Source organism: Meriones unguiculatus, chromosome 12, assembly GCF_030254825.1.
Source record: "Meriones unguiculatus strain TT.TT164.6M chromosome 12, Bangor_MerUng_6.1, whole genome shotgun sequence".
Classification (NCBI taxonomy): Eukaryota; Metazoa; Chordata; class Mammalia; order Rodentia; family Muridae; genus Meriones; species Meriones unguiculatus.
Genome location: NC_083360.1, coordinates 39531854 through 39551710, shown reverse-complemented (window position 1 = coordinate 39551710; position 19857 = coordinate 39531854). Strand labels below are relative to the sequence as shown.

The 19857-nt window shown below is 42.9% G+C and overlaps 1 protein-coding gene across 25 annotated transcripts in view; it reads right to left on the bottom strand.

Moving 5' to 3' along the window:
• Ikzf1 (IKAROS family zinc finger 1) overlaps window positions 1-19857 on the bottom strand; it is a 91302-nt gene that overhangs the window by 58493 nt on the left and 12952 nt on the right. For all 25 annotated transcript variants that reach the window (XM_060365672.1, XM_060365673.1, XM_060365674.1 and 22 more), the window contains exons 2-3: window positions 17586-17639; window positions 8868-8987 (exon numbers count right to left, since the gene is read on the bottom strand). In XM_060365672.1, the coding sequence (XP_060221655.1) occupies window positions 8868-8987; window positions 17586-17639 (174 nt within the window). The remainder of the gene's footprint in view (window positions 1-8867; window positions 8988-17585; window positions 17640-19857) is intronic.

The window sequence follows — 19857 nt, the reverse complement described above, 5'->3', positions numbered from 1 at the left end:
TATATATATATATATATATATGCTCCCTTACACTTCAGGGTAGCTGTCAAGATATGAAAATTGTATTAAGGCAACTCTCAAGTCCCGAACCAAACTAAAACAAAACAAAACAAAAATCCCTAATTTGTAGCATTGGCCAATGTCTGTGGTGTAAATACTTCTAACCATGGGGGACTTCAAGCTGCTCAATAACAATCCGGCAGCATGAATGAATGTGTTGCAGTCAGCTGATCCAATCTGGCTCCCTGCTGACTGGAGCACACATTTTGAATTCTTCCTAAGTTTCTCTTATCCTAAAAAAATATTCCCAACAAAAGACTTAAGATTGAGTGTATGTGGTGGAGGCCAGAAACTGGGACTCAGTCCCTCAGGGCCCTAGGAGGAAAACTTCCCTGCACCCTTTTCCTCCCCCAGCAGGCATCTGCACTGTGCTCAACTGCTTCTGTGCAAACTTGAAGGGTGATGGGCAGGGCTTGACGTCTGTGCTTAAACCTTTCTACTTTTGCATAAAAGGAAGGGAAGCTTTTTTTTTTTTTTCTCTGGGTTATATTTACACTTCCCAAATCAGAAAAATGTCCTAACCAGATAGGAGGACAGGTGGCAACTGGCAACCGCAGCACAAAACCTGTTTTTTTTTTTTTTTTTCCATTTCTTTCTGAAACCTTATGCAGGAGGAAAGTTAACGGAATGTCAGTTGACTGCTCTACATACAGAGCCACCGAGTCTTTCAACACACAGAGAACAAAGCAGAAAATAACACTGAGACAGACCAAAACCCAGAAACAGAAAGTAGCGTTTGTCTATCTGTTCAGAGCCCTTTAATCTTAGATTCCTCCTCACTTCTCTCCGTAAATTAATGGAGCGCGGTGTGATTTTTGAATTTCGGTAGTCAGAGTAAAGGGAAGATAAGATCACTATTAAGTTTTATTTATAGAAACAAACCACTCTCCACAGTTAAATTGCATATCTGGAGATACAGAGAGGAAAAGCTGTACATCCGAGGTGGGAGTCTGGCATCTTTTTTTTTTTTTTTTTTTGGTTCAAATTTCTTTACTATATACTTTTAATTTCTACGTTGGCTTCTGGAACAATTCTGACCACAATAAAAAGTCTTAACCAGCCGAAGGTGGCCTGTGTGAACATGAAAGCTCTCATGTGTGGGGGATGCTGAGGGCAGCATCGGACGGCATTTCAGTCAGTTTCTCACCTGGCAGCTCTATGGGGATGTGTGGGTATCACAGGGACTCGGGTGGGTTAGCACCATTGCTGATGTGGCAGGGACAGCCTCCCACAAAGACTCTGCCCCTCTGCCTCAAATAGTAGTTGTGCCGTTGTGAATCAGCAACCTAAAGTAATGAACGTGGTGAGCATCAGATTTTGCCATGTTTCCTCCTCCCAACTTCAAATCCTCGTGCCTGACCTCTCCTCTCCTTTTGTTAAATGTCTTTTTTGTAGCTTCCATGCTACAATTCTTCTTAGAAATTCTACTTCACCTGAACCACAGGGCTTGTTCTCTGTCTCTTACCATAGCTCTTTTTCTATACTATTAAAGGCTGGTGTTCCCCCAAGGCTGCCAATGTGTGCCCAGGGTTTCCCCCACATTGTCCGACCTAGCTAACTTTATCCACAGATGGAACTTCTGCTTCTTCCATCCCTACATTCTAGCTAATTCACTGGCTCAGAACCATTGTTAGATTTTATCTTAATCAACTTTGGATTCCCCACTTTGCCCAGTATAGTCACTGTTGCCACAATCACTGTGGTTGGTAACTACACCCACAGACCTATGCCAAGTCAGTAGACAAACACCACCTCTACAAGCCTTCTTCTTACCCACACCACCTCCTGGCACAGGTTCAAACACTCCTCCAGGAAAACAAAAAATTCCCAACAACTGCTATCACGAGAGCAAACTCTCCCATGTAGAGACTCTGGGGCCATCACCTGGGCCAACACGTTGGGAAAGGCACCTTGCAACTCCACTGCTCACACCGAAAACCAAGCTGCTGGGATCCTCCAGTACCTCAGTGCCTCTACTCTTTTGCATCTAAGCATCCTTCCCTCTCTCCTCAACCCCTCTTACAGTCAAAGTAGGGCTGGCTTTCTCTCATACTCCTGATACCAGCTCTTCCATGAATCAGAATCTTGCTGTGAACCTCAATCCTCAGCCCAGTTAGAAGAACTCTTCCTTGCATATAGACCCTAAGAGAAACTTATATTCTTGTGAATTTATCATTGCAACATTGTAATACAGTCAGCACACTCCCACTTCTCTTTAGTTCCAAGGTTTCCAAGGCAGTGGCAGAGCCTGACTTATACACTAAATGGTTTTAGGAATAGTACTGGGATCTGATGAGTGTCAGTCATGGTTGAGGGCCAGACAACCTACACAATGCTGGGACCTGACCCAAACTACGTCTATACAGTACCAAAATGAATTCAGCAGGGGTTGGGGTGGGGCTATGCTTTGCACATAAGTGTCTCTGTTTTGGGTCAGATACTAAAGGAATTCCAGGACTTATGGTCAGCAGTCTACAAATACAATGGGGTGAGTGGGTAGAGAGTGGCCTTCGTGTGCAGAAAGAGGCTACCCCAAAGTGCAAGGCCATGCTCTCCCCTGACCCTCCATGAGCATGTCTGTCTGTAGTCTCTCTCCAACAGCATTCAGCAGAGCTGTCTTAGGCCTCTTATGCCCAGGAGTTTGAGTTAATGGTTCAGACAGGAAGTTACTAAAGTTCCTTTAGGGACCTCGAGTTACCCTTTGTTGGGACCCATTGTGTGATTTCATGTCAGGTTTAGTGTCAAGGCTTCTGTCCCAAATCACTTGCTAATAGGAGCCTCAGGCACAGGGTCACCCAATTGAGATGAGATGTCACTTTTGTCATTGGCACAACATGAAGACATTAACAACACAATGGGGGTTGGATGGGGCGAACTCCATGCCAGGGTATAACCTGCATGTTTTGCTTTGGTAAGGTGAACCCCTCATTTTCTAGGTGCGGAGATGGTGGTCCCATGGAGCTGTCCAGCTAGGACACATGAGAACCAGGGCCTCTAACTATCTGCAAGGATCTAGCTGACAGCAAGAATCTCCAAGAAAACAGCTGTGGTGTACCATCAAGCTCCACACAGTTAGGGCAGTGAGATGTCTCAGGAGGCAAAGGTGCTTGCTGCCAAACCTGATGACCTGACCTACATCCCTGCGACCCACTCGGTGGAAGCAGAGCACTGACTCGTGCAAGGTGTCTTCTGACCTCTGCACATGCACAGTGGCATGTGCATATCATTCCCCCACACTCCCCAAAATAAGTGTGATAAACATTTTAAGAAGCAACAACCACACATTCACCTCACAACACATAGCACATATACATATCACCATATGTGCCACAAACACGATGCCACACTCATAATGCAAACACTGTGTACAACATACATACTAAACAAATTGCACAAGCCACACGTATAAATACCACATACATACATACCACACAGAAGCCCCCTGCACACTGTACACAAATAACATATACCACACGTGTACATACCACATAGTACCCCACACATAAACACTCTGCACAAGACATAAACGTACATGTCACAAAATCACACACACCACAAACAAGCCACACACACATAAGCATATATACATGCCAAACACATACCACACAAATAACATGCACCACGTATACACTAGATATGCTGCTCACATGTTGCTACACATCATACAAATACAAATGAGACTACACTCATTACAAATATATGCTGGATACACACACGCATGCACCATGTAATATACAATGTCATGTATACACCATACAATACCATCCCAAACACTCACATACACACACATTATATAGCACACACATATCACACAGATATACATATACACCACATATCACACATCAAATACCATACATATACATAGCATGTACAAACACACCACATATATGCACACATAGTACAGATATATGTATATACACATACACTCCTCACATACTTCACACATACATAGATACATACCATACATATTTATTATCTCACCCACAAATACACATGCATAAAAACATCACATACCCATATGCACATATACTGTACATTGTGCACAAATATACATATATATCTAGACATGCCACACACAGGAACACATGAACAAGCACACACGTATCTCTCATGCACACAAACACACATCCACCCATCACACACAGCACATAAACCAGAAGCAACCATGCACACACAGGTCCTGAGAGACACAAATCAGTTTCCATTTCCTCCAAGGAATAGCCTTAAATTCCTGCTGCCCAGTCTCCCTGTTGTACACCCAAGCCCACCCTAGGAGGACAGGAGATATGCAGAGTCACTTCAAAGTTCAGGCATAGCCAACTGTCAGGAAGTTCTGTGAGGAACATTGTGATTCCTGCTGGTTGAGAGATTAAGGGAGATGCAGAAGGCTAAAGGCCTGGTTGGCAGTCTGCAATTCACATTCCTCTGATGGAGGCAAGGCCTCAGCCACACACTAGCCTCTTGAGCCAAGCATGGAAAGAGAAAGAAGGCAGAAAAATAGTTTTTGTAACACTACTTACTATCACATGTTTTGAGAAATTCATGAACAGGGGATCCTTCTCAGCTGATTGGGATATGCCTGTGGGGGCTCCCGTTGGCTTTTTCAAGCACTCCAAGGTAGAGATAATAAGTTACATTATGAATAGCATAGAATTTTACACATCTGCCCTGTTGAAACCATAGTACAGATCATTCATCTCTGAAGAAGAGCAAGGAAGGGAGAAAGAGAAAGCAAGGCCCACAGGAAGCCAACCTACATACTTCAGTCCTCCCCAGACAGAGCAGAGAAGCCCAGCAGCTAAGGTGGTGGCAGCTCCTGAGCCTGGAGACACTGCCTGCTCGCACCTTCAGTCCCTGCACTTGCTGTAGCTGCTCAGATGCTGCTAGATAATGCTTCTTCCAAGCTGAAATGGGGCTATCGCTTCAGAGGAGATGCACTTCACTGATAAAAACAACTTCCTCTAGCTGCTGATTAGATAGCAGGACTCATATCCGTACTTGAAGCCAGCTGCCCACTCGCCAGCCAGGCCTGCTGTCTCTCTTCCAGTCCTGAGAAACTCCAGCCCCTCTCCCCTCTCTCAGGTCTAAGAGAATCCTCACGTGCCATCCACCCCGAGAACCACCCTTGCCTGCCTAAAGGTGACCGTGGAGACAGGAGAAAGGCAAAGGTGGTAGTGATGGGGTGAATAAGCCTGGGGCTGTAGTATGTTTGACAATGCCACAGTGAAACACAGATTTTATATGCCAACCAAAACCAACACTAAATACCTCCCTACCCCACAGGAGAGGACACTGGCACCAGGACAATCAGTTAAAACAGAGTGATGAAAATTTATTTTAAATGTCCTTATCATGTATATGTTCTATATGCAATGAAAACTTGAAATGATTGCTTATAGTTCCTGCTACAGCCTTGTCCTCATGCCTGAGCCAGTGTAATGAGTCAGTGTAAGAAGAAAAAACAAAGCAGCCAAACAAAATAAAAACCAAGATCAATATTTGCATACACTTCATTATTTCTTTCAGGATTCCTAGAGGAATGAAAAATGTACATTTTGTTTTTTACAGCCCAAGCACTCAGAAGCTGTACATAGGGTCAGCCTCTCTCAGAGCTGGCAGATGACTATCAGGTTGAGATACACTCAAACAGAGACTGAAAAGATGCGTTTCCTAAAATGTACCCTCTCAGAGTTCGATCCCATTTCCTTCTGTCTGGGTTCTGCACTGGTGGTCCTAATGCTCAGCCAAGGGCCTAACATTCCCTGAAGACCGGCAGCTTGGTCTGCAACACTCTGTTTCCTGTTCTGCCGTGGGTGTCCATGCTTCTGCTAGCTTTTCCCTTGGATTCTATGCTAAGCCCCACACTGGCTGGGCCTTCTCAGGGTGTTTGTGTTTTCAGCCTGGAACCCCCCCTTGCACTCCTGGTTTCCTTCTCCCTCTGCTCCAGCTTCTCTATGGCTGCATTTAACATAGCATGGCCCTCTGAACTCTCACTGTGTGGCTATAGTCAACAGCTTGCCAGGTGGGGATGGCAGCACAGCTCTGGTCCCTTCCAGGCCACACCGGGCAAGAGCAAACCCAAACCAGGAGGAAACTCACCAGAAAGAAGGAAGAAGTATTACTGAGCAAAGGAAGAGAGTATAGAGCCATTGTTTTTCTTTTAAAAGTTGCCTTTCTGCTCTCTAGGCATCAACCTGGACACTGCCCCACAGGAAGGCTTTTACAGGGCCTTAGAAGTTCTGTGTCAGTTCAGCTGGGCTCTGCCCTCCCTCCAGCAAACAATCAAGATTTGGTAAACTCAGGGCTGCCTGAAGAGGTCAGTGAGTGCTTCCTCAGCTTCAAATGGTTTCAGATACAACCACTTCAGAGAGCTGAGAGTTCTCTCATAATTAAAGAGACCACTTCAGAAGAACAAGCCACAGTGTCATTAAGTATTCTGATGACTAAATCCCCACTTTCCAGAAAGTTCTCCTGTGGGTCTGACTTAAATTCTTCAAGCAGCACTTCACATCTTTTATTTCTTCTTTCAAACTTTGAAGAAAATGGAGGCCCAATACCAGTGCTTGTCTTGCTCTGCTTCTGGCTGTCATTGTCCTAGTATTTAGATATAGATCTACAGTGTCCTTTCTTCATTATTAGATAGAGCAGCAGTATGTGAAACCCTAACTTTTCAAATCCTGGGAATGACCCACTAACCAGCTGGGGGCTGGTTCCTAGCATGTCCTACCATTGGTTTCCTTACTGTTCTTGGCTGGTGCTAGAGCCTCCCGCTATGGCTCACAGCTCTCAACAGCAGGCCCATCACTTTCCAGTCTCACCCATGAGTGACCCAACCTGCTCTACCCTCCATGCTGGCCAGCCCTCACTGTGCATCTGTGGACTATACCCTCCAAGGGCTCGCACTCTCCATTTGAAGTCAGTCTCTCCTTTGGCATTGTCCTACTCTAACACATTTCTTTCTCTTCTGACTATTTTCAATTTGCTGATATTATGGGTTCATTTTTAATTAACAAACTCATCTTTTCCTTATGCTCTGTTGCCTGTACTCTGCTCACTACTGAAACCACACTGGCCCCTTTTCTCCAGGCCTGTAAATCTTGCAGTGTATAACACACACTTTCCCGATCTTTTATTTTTATCTTCACTTCTGTCTTCTTTTCTTGTCTGGCCCACAAAGCCATTCTGGGGCATGCGTTAGCTGTTCTTGCTCACATGAGGAAACTGAGGCCCTGAGAAGATGAGAAGCTCTGTCCTGAGGCTCACAGCCAGATACTAGGAATCTGAGATATACCCCTACTGAGACTTGCTCTCTTGCATGACCACTTCCCTCATACCAACTAACTCCCTGTTTCCACCGTGAGCGTGCTTCCTCCTGCTGCCCTTTGCTCCTTCCCCAGATTCTTCCGACTCCTGGTCCACCGTCCTTTTTAGTCCTTGGTTCTCATGAACCACCCCAGGAAATAGTGTGTCGAGGTATTGCTTCAACTTTATTTCCTTTGATTTGTGAATATCCCTACATGTTATCTTTTCACCATTCTACTAAATGTTATATTCTACAAGCTACAGAATTCACAGCTTAGAGCCTACGTGTGGAAACAGGTGGATTACCTTCAAGAATCACTTAGGACAAGATAGCCACAATGTAGTATGACTGCCGGTACTTCTGTAGCAGATCCTCTCACACCTTTCCTGTATCATCCTGTCTGTACTCTGGGCTTTCACGCTTGGCTTTTCTGGCAAGTGATTCTTTGGCCTCTAGCTGTCCATAAGAACCTTTGCTTGCTTATTTCATGATGCTCACTTCAAATAGCCTCCCCTGTCTTCAGGGCCATGTCAACTGCTACTGTCAAGCCAGGCCAAAATGCTTACCAGGCATTTTAATTTCTCAAGTTTGAAATTTCTACCTTCTAAACTTCATCCTGAAAGGAAATTGAATTAAAATTGTACACACTGATCGTCAGGGAGAGGAGCCCTTGGAAATGACAAGTCCAGTGGAAGTCCAATGGGCTTTTGTCCATACCAAATACACCGGGGACTGAGTGCTTGACTCAGGATGCAAAGGGCGCCATCTGAAGGAGCCAGCAGCAGTACCAGCCATGGATGATCCCCTCTCACACTGCATGGTCAAAGGGACAAGCATTTTGTGGGCCCTCATGACCTATTCATCTGCAACAAGTGAAATACACACATCTTCCCTGCTCTCCAGGAACCAGCTTTGTTGTTTTCAGTTCCCTAAAGCATGTCCACAGCATGATGATTCTGCAGAGGATCCCACAGCTCCTGTGGAATTTCAGGGCAAGCCCACCTCTTTCTCCATGAGAACCAAGTCAGTAGGCTGATTCTGAAGTAGGGGCTCTCCCTGTGTGGCATGGTCAAAGGGGTTTCTTCTGTTTCCCAGAACAGAGCCTCTTGCTTTGTGATGAGAACCACAGGCAGGTCCTGAGCTTTGTTTATGCCTGCGTTACCTTGGAAAGCAACCCCTACCACACGGGGTGCTTCCTGGACTAAACAAAGGAGATCTAACTAACATTTAAATTTATGTAAATATGTTTCAAAAGGTACCTAACCAAGCTAGTAGTACAGCACATAGTAACACCAAAATCACTTGCAATCAACAGAAAACAACCTTAAAAATAAACACATTAGTTAAAACAGATTGCTCAAGTCCCAAATTTAGGAAACCCTGAAATATATTAAGTGACTGACTTCAGAGGACAAAGAGGGAATGAACCTACACCTACCTTAACCTACACAGCAGCCATTTCCTAACTGGCAAATGCCTCAGCCAGCAGGGGTGACCCACTTACCCATGCCTCGCTCACTCTTGGAGTTCTGCTGTGCTCCAGAGGTGGTGGAGAGGTCTTCTGGGACAGGCATGGGCTCATCCCCTTCATCTGGAGTGTCACTGACTGGGGGACTCTCCTTCCCTGCAGACACAAATCAGAGCTTGAGTTTCTGGCAGGTGCTGTCAGCTGCTGAGAAACGCTTAGTGCCCGGGATTCACCCTGATGGCACACTAGGGCAGCATGAAGGGGTACCTGCTTTGAGTTAGTACTGCTCTGTTAGGACCAACATTTATTTTTAGGAATGAGGATCACTGCCAAGCACTAAATCAATATCAGAGAACAAAGATTTATAAAAGGTAAACAACAACAAAAGACATAACAGCATCTGTGACCTTAGCTATTCCTGGTGCTAAATTTCTACATGAACATTGATATGTGGTGATGTCAGTTTTCAAAGAAAGTCAGCTTTTAGATATTCTCAATACACTTTGGTGATACAGACCTATTTCTACAATTTATTTATAACGGAAACATGAGGAATTAGTTCCATTTTTTTTTGCTATTTTTGACCCTATTTTTTTTATATATCTTATTCTTTTTTTCTTTTGTTTTTAAAGATTTATTTAATTATGTATACAATGTTCTGCATGCATGTACACCTGAATGCCAGAAGAGGGCACCAAATTTCATTACAGATGGTTGTGAGCCATCGTATGGTTGCTGGGAATTGAACTCAGGACCTCTGGAAGATCAAGCAGTGCTCTTAACCTCTGAGCCATCTCTCCAGCCTCTATCTTATTCCATTACAGATGGTTGTGAGCCATCGTATGGTTGCTGGGAATTGAACTCAGGACCTCTGGAAGATCAAGCAGTGCTCTTAACCTCTGAGCCATCTCTCCAGCCTCTATCTTATTCTTTTAAACAATACTGTACTGAACATCCTACCAGCCAACTTTTGGATATATCCTTAAAGATCACCATTATATATGTCTCTGGAAGTGTTACTGCTGGGCAGCTATATCCCTGAGACTCTTCCCAGGCTTTGGAAAACTCATATTCCATACAAAGATAAAAGTTAGTTACATTTAAAAGGTAGGGTTTTCTCTCTCTGACTATCTCTCTCTTCCACTTTCTCTCTCACCATTCCTCCCTCCCTTCTTTGTTATTATTTGACAATCTCATACATTTTTACACAGCTTCTTTGATCACTGTCACTCCTGGTTACCGTCTCATTCCCCTCATTTCTCATTCTGGTAATCCCTTCTCCCCAGCAATCTTTGGCTGGATTAGAATGAAGTTTGTCTAGCTCCTTTAGGGTTGGGGAAATTGAGATCAACACAGTAAAGCTGTCACTGGTAGTAAATACTCTTTTCTCATGGAGGCTGGAACGCTGAAAGTGCTCACCTTTCTGGAGCTGATTTAAAGGGAGTAACAGACACAAACCACATAGGAGACACGGTTAGTGAGGCACTAAGCCTGTGCTAACCAACCCACTGTAGCTACTTATAAAGGAAAGGCTGGTTCAAGATCCTGAAGGTAGGCTACCAGAGCACCATTACTCCAGATGTGTGCTTGCTGAGTTGGTAACTTGGCCCTACAGGCAAAATGACCTTCCCACAGACACTAGCCCAGACTTTTCGAGAGCATATGTAAACAACACATCAATCAGTAAAAATTTCTGAGAACATGACCAGACATGGAGATTGGATCAACTCACAAGAAATGCACCAACATTTTAGGAGATGGATAAGAGCAGTAAAACAAATCCACGAGACAAGCTTTACTGGAATCTTTAAAATAGAAGCTGTAGAGGACATGCTTTGGGGAATAGTGTTACAATCTCTAAGAAAGAGACATCACAATGTAATAACCCAGGTTATCTGTGATTAGAGCAATTGGCATATTTTCAGAAAGAGCATTATTGGGTATATTTGGCTAGCTGATATGCAAGATAAATAGTTAAAGATGGGGTAAGATTATAATTTCCCAAAAGAAAAACAGAAGCCTCGAGAGACTGATTGAAAGTGTTCATGTTATGCTGGAGTCCTGGTGCATTAGTCAGCACTGTCTCTCTCACCTTAAATAGAAGACCTTTAAAGTAACAGTAGTTGGACTTGTGGCATTGGTTCTCATCTTTGCAATAAGCAAGGAAAAGCTCTAACCAAGAGAATGCAGAAGAAGGTATACGGAGCACTTAACAGCTCTTACTTGCATACAGAGTCATGGCCCAGAATAAAGGTTTTCAAAGTTTGAGAACTTTAGGAAGATATTGAAAGAGGACAACCACATAAAATTCTTATTGAACAGATCTTCTTTATAATGTAGACATTGGAGTGAGGAAGGGGAAGGCTGGATAAACAGAGTCACACACCACTTGCCTTTTGAAAGGCTAGTAATGAACCTCCAAAGAGAAAAGGGAAGAGGGGAATGATGTAATTGCATTGTAACTTCAAACAAAAAAATAAAAGAAAAGAAATTGAGAGCAGGGCCCCTGGCAACAGTGCCACAGCCTAAGAAGCTGTTATAAGAGTCAGCACATACATAGTGTATGGAGCGGTGGGGCCCCGTGATTAACCAGTTGCCATTAGTGTTGAGTGGGAGCTGGAGAAGGAGAAATGAAATCGCTTTGACTTATTTTGTTATGATGATCTTTCCTGTAATAACTTCGGTGTCATCCATGATGCTTCTGGGCCCATGGAAATGCCATGCAACACTAAAGCTGTGTGTGTGTGTGTGTGTGTGTGTGTGTGTGTGTGTGTGTGTGTATGTGATACAGATCAAGGCTGAGCCAATAAAAACACAACATACTTTCAGTCCAATTCGTGCTGAATCACATGCAAAAGAATTCGTAGCTATCCATTTTTAAAAGTGTGGCTGATCCACCATTGAAAGAACAGTATAAACTACATCTTATGGATCATGTTCATAGCAACGACAGTACTTCCTAAGAATCTCAACTGGCTCAAGTTATTACACTAAAAGGCTGGCTCACCAGTGTCCCCGATCTTACATCTTGGTGTAATGAAACAGTAGGGATCATGATTCTAAAATACTGTGGGTTGGAGTGATCAATAGGAACTCTCAGAGCAGAAGAAGCCACACAGGGGGAAGGAAAAATAACAGATCAGTCCCCATGTGTATAGGGGCATGGAGTACGAAACCAGACCTGAAGGAGCAAAACCGGATGTATTCATGTGGTGGCCAAGGGCGCGACATTAATTCAGCCTTGCCTCACCCCAGCTTCACTGATGGTTTTTAAGAGGTCCTCTGATTTGCCTAAAAGCCCCCCAGTGTGAGTTATGTTGCAGACATATTCATCACCTTGGGGGCTCTGTGTCCAAGGACCTTTGCATTCTTTTACTGCTGGGAGGTCTTCCTGGGGAAAAACTTACTGTTTCATGAAAACCTTCCTGATAGGCAAAAATAACTGTCCATATTGGCTTTTGCCCTACTAACCATTTGAATTATTTCTTTCAAAAAGAAAGTTCTAGGTAAAGCCAACACATCCCAATTATGATTGACCTGGTATACAGGTCTGATTAAAGCAACTGAAGAACTGATGGGAAGGGAGAGATGGCCACCATATTAGAATTCTCTCCTCAGGTATAACCAGAGGTTAAAAATTCATGACTTGGGCATAGTTCAGAAATCCATGGTGAAAATAAAATTAACAATGAGCATGAATGCTAACCTGTTAAACGCGTGGTATGGCTTGGTAACCTGAAGTTCCCCATGGAAGCACAGGACATAGCTTGTACATACCTTTACTGGCAGCACAAGCAGTGGGGTGGGGAAAGCAAGACAGTAAGAGTTAATAAGTCAAGTGGAATGACTCTAAAAAGGCAAGTAAAATTTCACTTGCTTAGAAAACAAAACTTCTGGCTAAATTATAAACATACCAATGTATACTTAATAGCCTGTTGCCTATGTGTCAAGTAATGTCTTTGAGAAGATTTTGTGGTCAAAGTAAAGCAATTGTTCCCTTAATCTGAAGCTAAAAGTACATGATTTCTCAAGTGGATTATAATTCACCCAGATATCCGGCAAAGCTCTAGGATTCTCTCCCAAAGGCATGCATCTTTAATATGCAGACAGAACTAAGGGAACATAATCCCAGGGGTAAGTAAACGCACCTACTACAGAACCACCACCCTAGAGAGAGGAGACGCTTATAGCCTAGGCTGCAGTACTTTTTCTCCCTGGCTCTCTGTGGGACTTCGTGTCAATTTCTTATGGGTGGGGTCTCAGCTTCCTACAACGTGGAGATAATGGTGTCCTTCTGCAGTGGGCTTTTGTAAGGTGAAAATGAGAAAATGCTTAGAATAGTATTTGGGTCACTCAGAGTGCTCAATCAATGTGATTTACTAGGATCAACTAGGTAGGATACTTTTGTTATTTAATATATATGAGGCTCCTTTGTTTCCTACGCAGATTATGTATGTCTACAGGGTGTACTTGTGTGCACGTTCCAACAAATACATTACAAACAGCATTAAGAAAATATCAAATACATAGTTCAGGTGATGGGAGCCAGAGAAGCTTCAGAGATTCACTGGCTGCTATAGCAGCAGAGTTCCTGCTGCTATAGGAGACACACCATGGTTCAGGAGGCAAGAACACTGGCTTGGGTCCCACAGCTGCAGTCAGAAATGGGTGTGGAGACGGTCTTACAACTTCCACAAGCTTCTTCCCATACATAGACTGCCTCTTTCCTTAGAAGGCACACAAAAGTGCAATCTAAATGCACGAGTAATTTGAAAATACTAATGAAGAAAAGATAGGAAAAGTAGCTTCAATAAAAAAGTTAGTGAGGAGTGCCTGAAGAAAATGACAGCTTTCTTTAGATTTACATGTGTTCAACCTCAAGTCTGAGGACTATAGGCCAGGAGAGATTTTGTGCCCCAATCTGTAAACATGCTGAAAACATTGAGGGGTTCTTGGTGATTATTTTGTAGCTTAATTGCATTGTCCCTGAATGTGATCTCTGTAGGAGACAGTGTAATAAGGCTGGACACACCTGCAAGTTAGAGACAATTCCTATCAGTAAGCTTACCACAACTAATGGGCTCAAGTCAGTGAGCATGATCTGCAATGCTTGTCAACCTCTAAGATTGTCCCCACCCACAGGTGGCATCAGTTGGAGCACCATCCACATTTAGGGTACACTCCAGGGAAGAAGAACCCAAAGGCTTTGAAAACAGGGGCCTCGTGAGGACTGTGTTTGTTAAGTATCATACATATTAGGGAGAATCCTATGCTTGCCTTGCATGAGCAAAACTCTGGGTTCCATCCCCAGGGCTGCAAGAAAAACAAAGCAAAACAAACAAGTTAACTCCTTTTTAGCCAAATGTGTATCCTTCCTACTTTCTTCCCAGTCTAGGCAGACAAAGAAGGAAATATGGCTTTGAATTGAAGATTATGAAATTTAAAGAAATATAAAAGTATAAAAGAAGTGTAATTCTTTCCCAAGTGTGACACACTCCATGGATGCACTAACCATTGCTTAGAACATTCAAAAAACAGAACTTGGCAACTGCATCAGGGTTGGAGAGAGGGTCATTCTTTTGCTATGGGCATACAGGGAAAATTTCAGACCAAACTTTTTCAAACAAAAAGGAGAGTGAAGGAGTTTTTCAGGCTGTCTTGCTGTCCCTGCCCCTAGCTGTCTTCTCTTTTAGAGCAGCCCACAGTACATGAAGCATTCAGCATAATGTTAAGGGCAAGAAAAGGAAGTTCAAGGAACCAAGGCATTTGCAAGCCCTGGGATCAAAATGGAAAAAAAGAGATTATTGACTATTCCTCATAGTTAGCATTTTAGAGGTAATTTTCAAGGCTAGAGGGTGTTTGCATCCTTATTGTTTTTCATTTCTCACTGACACCCAATAATTGTTCATGTTTATGTGGTATAGTATGATGTCCGAGATTTCAGTCATGCATTCAGCGTGCAACACTCAAATACATATGTGTGGGTGACACACCCACCACACCAGACCATTTCTCGTGAGCAGATTCAGAATCCTGTATTCTAGGTATTTTGAGATATGCTACATTATTGCCAAGAGCAGTCAACATACTGTGCAAACGTACACAGGAGTTTATCCCTCCTCTGGCTTTGTATCCACTGATCAACTTCTCCATTAGAATCCTCCTCTACTCTCTGGCCTCTGGCAGAAATTATTCCCTCAGCCTCCTTTTTAGAGAAATCTTCAAATATTATTCAATCCATCCACAAGTCACTTAACATAATCATACTGCTTACTTACTATAAACAGTATTGAACACACAATGGCATGTCCTTCATGGGGTAAAACGTGGAAATGATCCTACAAATAAGTATGAAAATGCAATTGTAACATGGGATGAAGACTTATATAAAGATATGCAGCCTTAGGTTAGGGGCTCTGTTTCCTTTGTGATGCTCTTTTTGTTGTTGTTGTTATTAACATTGTGTTGCTGCCATGTTACCTCAATAAATTGCTATAATCTTTGTGAAGCACTGAAAATATCATGGCATTTTCTGTCTGAAATGCTTTTTCCTTTCCTCTTTGCTTTTTGTTCACTTTTTAGGAATCAGCTCAAGGTCCTACCTTATTGACTTATTCTTTTATTATGCTTCTTTATGTATATGTATACACACACACACACACACACACACACACACACACGCAAGCATACGTGTGCATACCATTGACCTTTAGTGCCTGGACTATTTCACTTAACGTAATGCTCTTGTTCTATGCACGTTGTCCTAAATGACAGGATTCCAACATTTATAACTAAATAGTATTCCATTATATACACATACCACACTTTATCCATTTATTTACTGATGGGCATTTGGGTTGATTTCTTCTCTAGCCTATTGTTTTGACATTAGAACATCAAGAAAGTAGGTGCCATGGGCACCAAGAGTTCTCACCCCTACTGAGTGCATTTTGTAAAACATAAACTCAGAAGTCCTCTGAGGTCAAAGCAGTGGAGAAAAGCAGAGAAACAGAACCAACAAGAGGGGCTGTTCTTGCCCTTGAAGTTTCTCAACATCCCTGTTATTGTGACATTCAAAGCAATCCAGCTGTAAGGGGTGAGTCCAGAGGGTGAGGTCTTCCATAAGTAGAGCCCATCTTCCTCCTTTAGTTATGTTTCACACACACTGTTTTTCTGGGCTTTGGGGGATGGGTAAGTAGCTGTGACAAGCTAAAAAGCATCTCTTCACTTTACTGTTTTGCTTAAGAAGCATAAAAGAAAAAAAAATCAAATAACTCTAAAAGGTAATACGTCTAACTCTAAAAGAGATACGTCTCTTTTCTTGTGCTCCCTCAAGCAGGCCAGTCTTTCTTCTAACACTCAGCTTCTGGGGGGAAGTCCAGGTTAACATACACCCTCCAGAATCTCTGTAACTGTCTACTCAAGCATGAAGAATGTATGTATGCACACATATGTGTAATTTATCTTATTTTCCCACTGGTATCATCTCCATTTTCATGCACATTTCAGATTTCTTTCCACACCTTCATGTTCCCACTGTCCTTGGTTTTAAGAGCTGAGGGTACAGGTCAGTGCACATGCCATAGTGTTTAAGTATTAATGAGAACACCACAGTAAATGTGTGCTTGAATGTTTTGTCCACTTGTAAGAGTCTATTTTTAAGATGGATTCCTTAAACTGAATTGGGTAAACTGTATCACATGAACAAGTTTTTTTTTTGGCATAGTTAAAACCAGATTGACAGAGCACTCTCAACTAGGAAGGCAACAGGTCGAAACCTTTTAAAAGTGGCCATTCATTGTTCTTTGCATTGTGGGAAATTTAAGCTTGAAAGCTGACAAAGAAAAGGAAGAGTGCAGGAGAAACACATGTGACTTGCTGAAGGCCCATCTCCAGAGGGGTAGACATGGAGGTCCTCTAGTGAGCCCAGCAGCATGACATATCGAGCATAGGTTCCCTCAGGACCACCCATCTGGACCAAAATGTAAACCTGTGAACACATAAACACCTCTCCAGAACTGAGGAGGCAATGCGGCCAAGGCACAGATGGCAGACTGACCAGTGCCATATAGAGGTCATGCTTCTGGGACTGGGGAATTGCCTGGAGGCTCTGAAACAGAACTACTGAATAAACCTCCTCGTCCAGGAACTCTGCTTCCAGGTACTGTCCAGATACAGGGCCAGGAGGGAATGGGCCTCATACACATATGCACACAGGAACAGGGCAGGATCTGCTGGATGGCCCATCCTCAGTGTTGCCTCACTGGACAGCCTGGAACCTGACTCCACCTTTCTACTAGCTGTAGTATTCCACTCTCCAGGTCTGGTAAGATGAGAAGACCCAGGCAGCCATGTTTTTGCCTTCTACACTTGGTCACTGCTCAGATTCTGAACTGGGCCCGGTTGGTGGTTATGCTTTCTTTTTATGCTGCTGTCTCTTCCTCTTCCTCTCCCATCCTTTATCTTTTAAATGCCACTTTGGCATGCGTTTTAGATGTTTGGTAGACAAAGCCATTATAGTTTTCTCCAAAAGTACAGTATTTAATCCTTTTTGAGTCGCTTTCAGAGTTAACACTATAACTGATTTAGTTTGGGAGGTTTTTATGTTCAGGTTCTCAAATTAGGATGCTTTAAAATTTGAAGAAAACCCTGACACACATGTCTTCAGGTCTTTTCTTTTATGGCAGCCTTGCTAGCTCCCCCAAGCATGGTCAGGACAACTTCTGGACATACATCTATCACCCACAGTCTCACCTGAAACTTGGGACATGTCTTGACTCTCGTCAGCATCCATTGTCTTCAGATTATCTGAGAAAGAAAAGAGAGAAATGGATTTTAGTTTAAAGCAAAAATTCAGAGAGAGAGAGAAAGAGAGGAAGAGAGAGAGAGAGAGAAATTACACTCTTTAACAACAAGGCTATCTGGTAAGAATAATGCATTTTCCTCTTCACATACTTGCTGGAGTATCAGACTAGCACAGACCTTGATCCTTTAAAAAACAGCATTACAAAGATTTATAAAAATATCATTACAAGCACAGGAGGACCAAATTTGTTATTTATTGTTAATTTCCTACTGCATAATAACCCAAAATGCAAACTGACTGCAACAAAATTAAGCAGAAAATTAAATGGCCCTGGGTCATTGTAGGCACAGAATTCATTCTCTTGGCTGATCCATAGTTATGTTCTTTCTAATTTACTGAGCATGCATCGATGAACCTTGAGTCAGCTTGGTGACACGCGTACAATCAGCAATCAAAAAACGAAGCAATTTGCTGAAGAATGTCTCATTTACCCAGGCTGGCTGCATATCTGAACAGCAACGCACTACCTCCATCAATAATGAATACACCTCCAGCCTGGCAGATGGGCAATACAAGCTCTGTCCTTGTCTCCCACTCCTCAGCAATAGCCTCAGATTCCACCAGCACCCTCTCACAGAGAGAAGTGACAGAACAAGCCAGGAGAGGGCCCAAACTTCCTGTTTTGCAGGCCTCTGGCTGGCTCCTCATCTTGGTTGGAGCTGAAAACACCCATAGTAAGAGGCTGTCCTATAGTGGCCATGCCAGGGAGAAAGCCAGAGGGAAAGAAATGAAGGCCGTGGGATGTGGCTCCTGGGCCACATCTCAAAGCACTCAGGTACCCTTAGATGTTATATTATTAGTACATAACACCCAGTAGCTTGATAAGAAATCTATGTCCAGCAGATTCTGGGGCGACTTCATTGAATCTGCTCATCATGCTCTGCTAGATAGCTATCCCTGCCAACAGACTTAGACTGTGGAGTCTAAGCCAAGTCCCTTTGTTTTTCTCTGGGTACCACCATGTCTTTGGTTCAGCTATGGGATATGGGCAAAGGCCTGCTTTTAACAGAGACCTGGAAACTGATGGGGGATTTCAATTGTTTGGGAAACTGTGTGGGCAGTAACACATATGTATATAGTTTTATACAACAGAGAATCATGTGTAAGACATTATATATATATATATATATGTAGCATATATTCATATATGCATGTATTATACATGTATATGCATGTCATATGTAGCTATATATGTAATTATATGATATCTATATACATTTAAAACTTTATATATCTTTTTATCTTTAACATTTTTTATGGTACATGTGGATGGAATATGTATTTTTTTTGAAGAGTATCATTAGTCATAAGGAAGACATAAATAGCAGCCCTGCTTTCTGAACTGATATGGGGCTTAGGAGAGCGCCAGGACCACAGGGAGACAAAGGTCCTGTTGGAGTACACATATGCTTCAGACCTGCAATGAAGACCCAGCAGCCACTGAAATGAGACAGAGCAGCCCCAGAGAAGATCACTGCCAGTACAAGAGTAGCCAGAAGCTTAGTGCCAGAGTCCTACAGCCTTTCAGTGGAAAAGGCAAAAGGATGCGATTCTTCAGAAACTGTCAGAACAGTGATAAAGGTGGACTCAGGAGAGGCCTGGCTGTGTGGCGGGGCTGGGCTGCGCTAGTGAGAGCTGAGACCTTATTCCTGTGGCTTTCTGGCCACAAACACACCGATTTATGGAGCTCATTATAAGCTCTGAGATGCCCTAGTGCTGGTTGGTGAAACAGAACTTAGTGACCTCAACACAAAATGTTTGTAATGTGAGCTTTGAACTTTTTGTGATGCAAATGAGTTTTTTTTGGTAAGAAACTCATGTAAGTTCTACTACTTAGGGACTAATAATATTTTTAACGTTTAGCTTTTTGTCTGTGTGTTTTTATGCTTTTGATAAAATAGACCACTAAACATATTCCAGAGGAGCTGCTAAAATATTTTTCTAATATCAACTTTTATTTAACTTCTACAGAGTACCATCATTAATTATATTTTAATGTCTATGTATTAAAGGATTCACTAGATGACAGCCCAGTATAATACACTGAAGCTACTTCCAGTTCAAAGGAAAACACGTTTTATAAGGGCCATGAGTAAGAGTGCCTGCCCTTCTCTGAACAGTCATTTCATGGGCAGAGGAGGCAGCTCTCAGGTTCTGGGG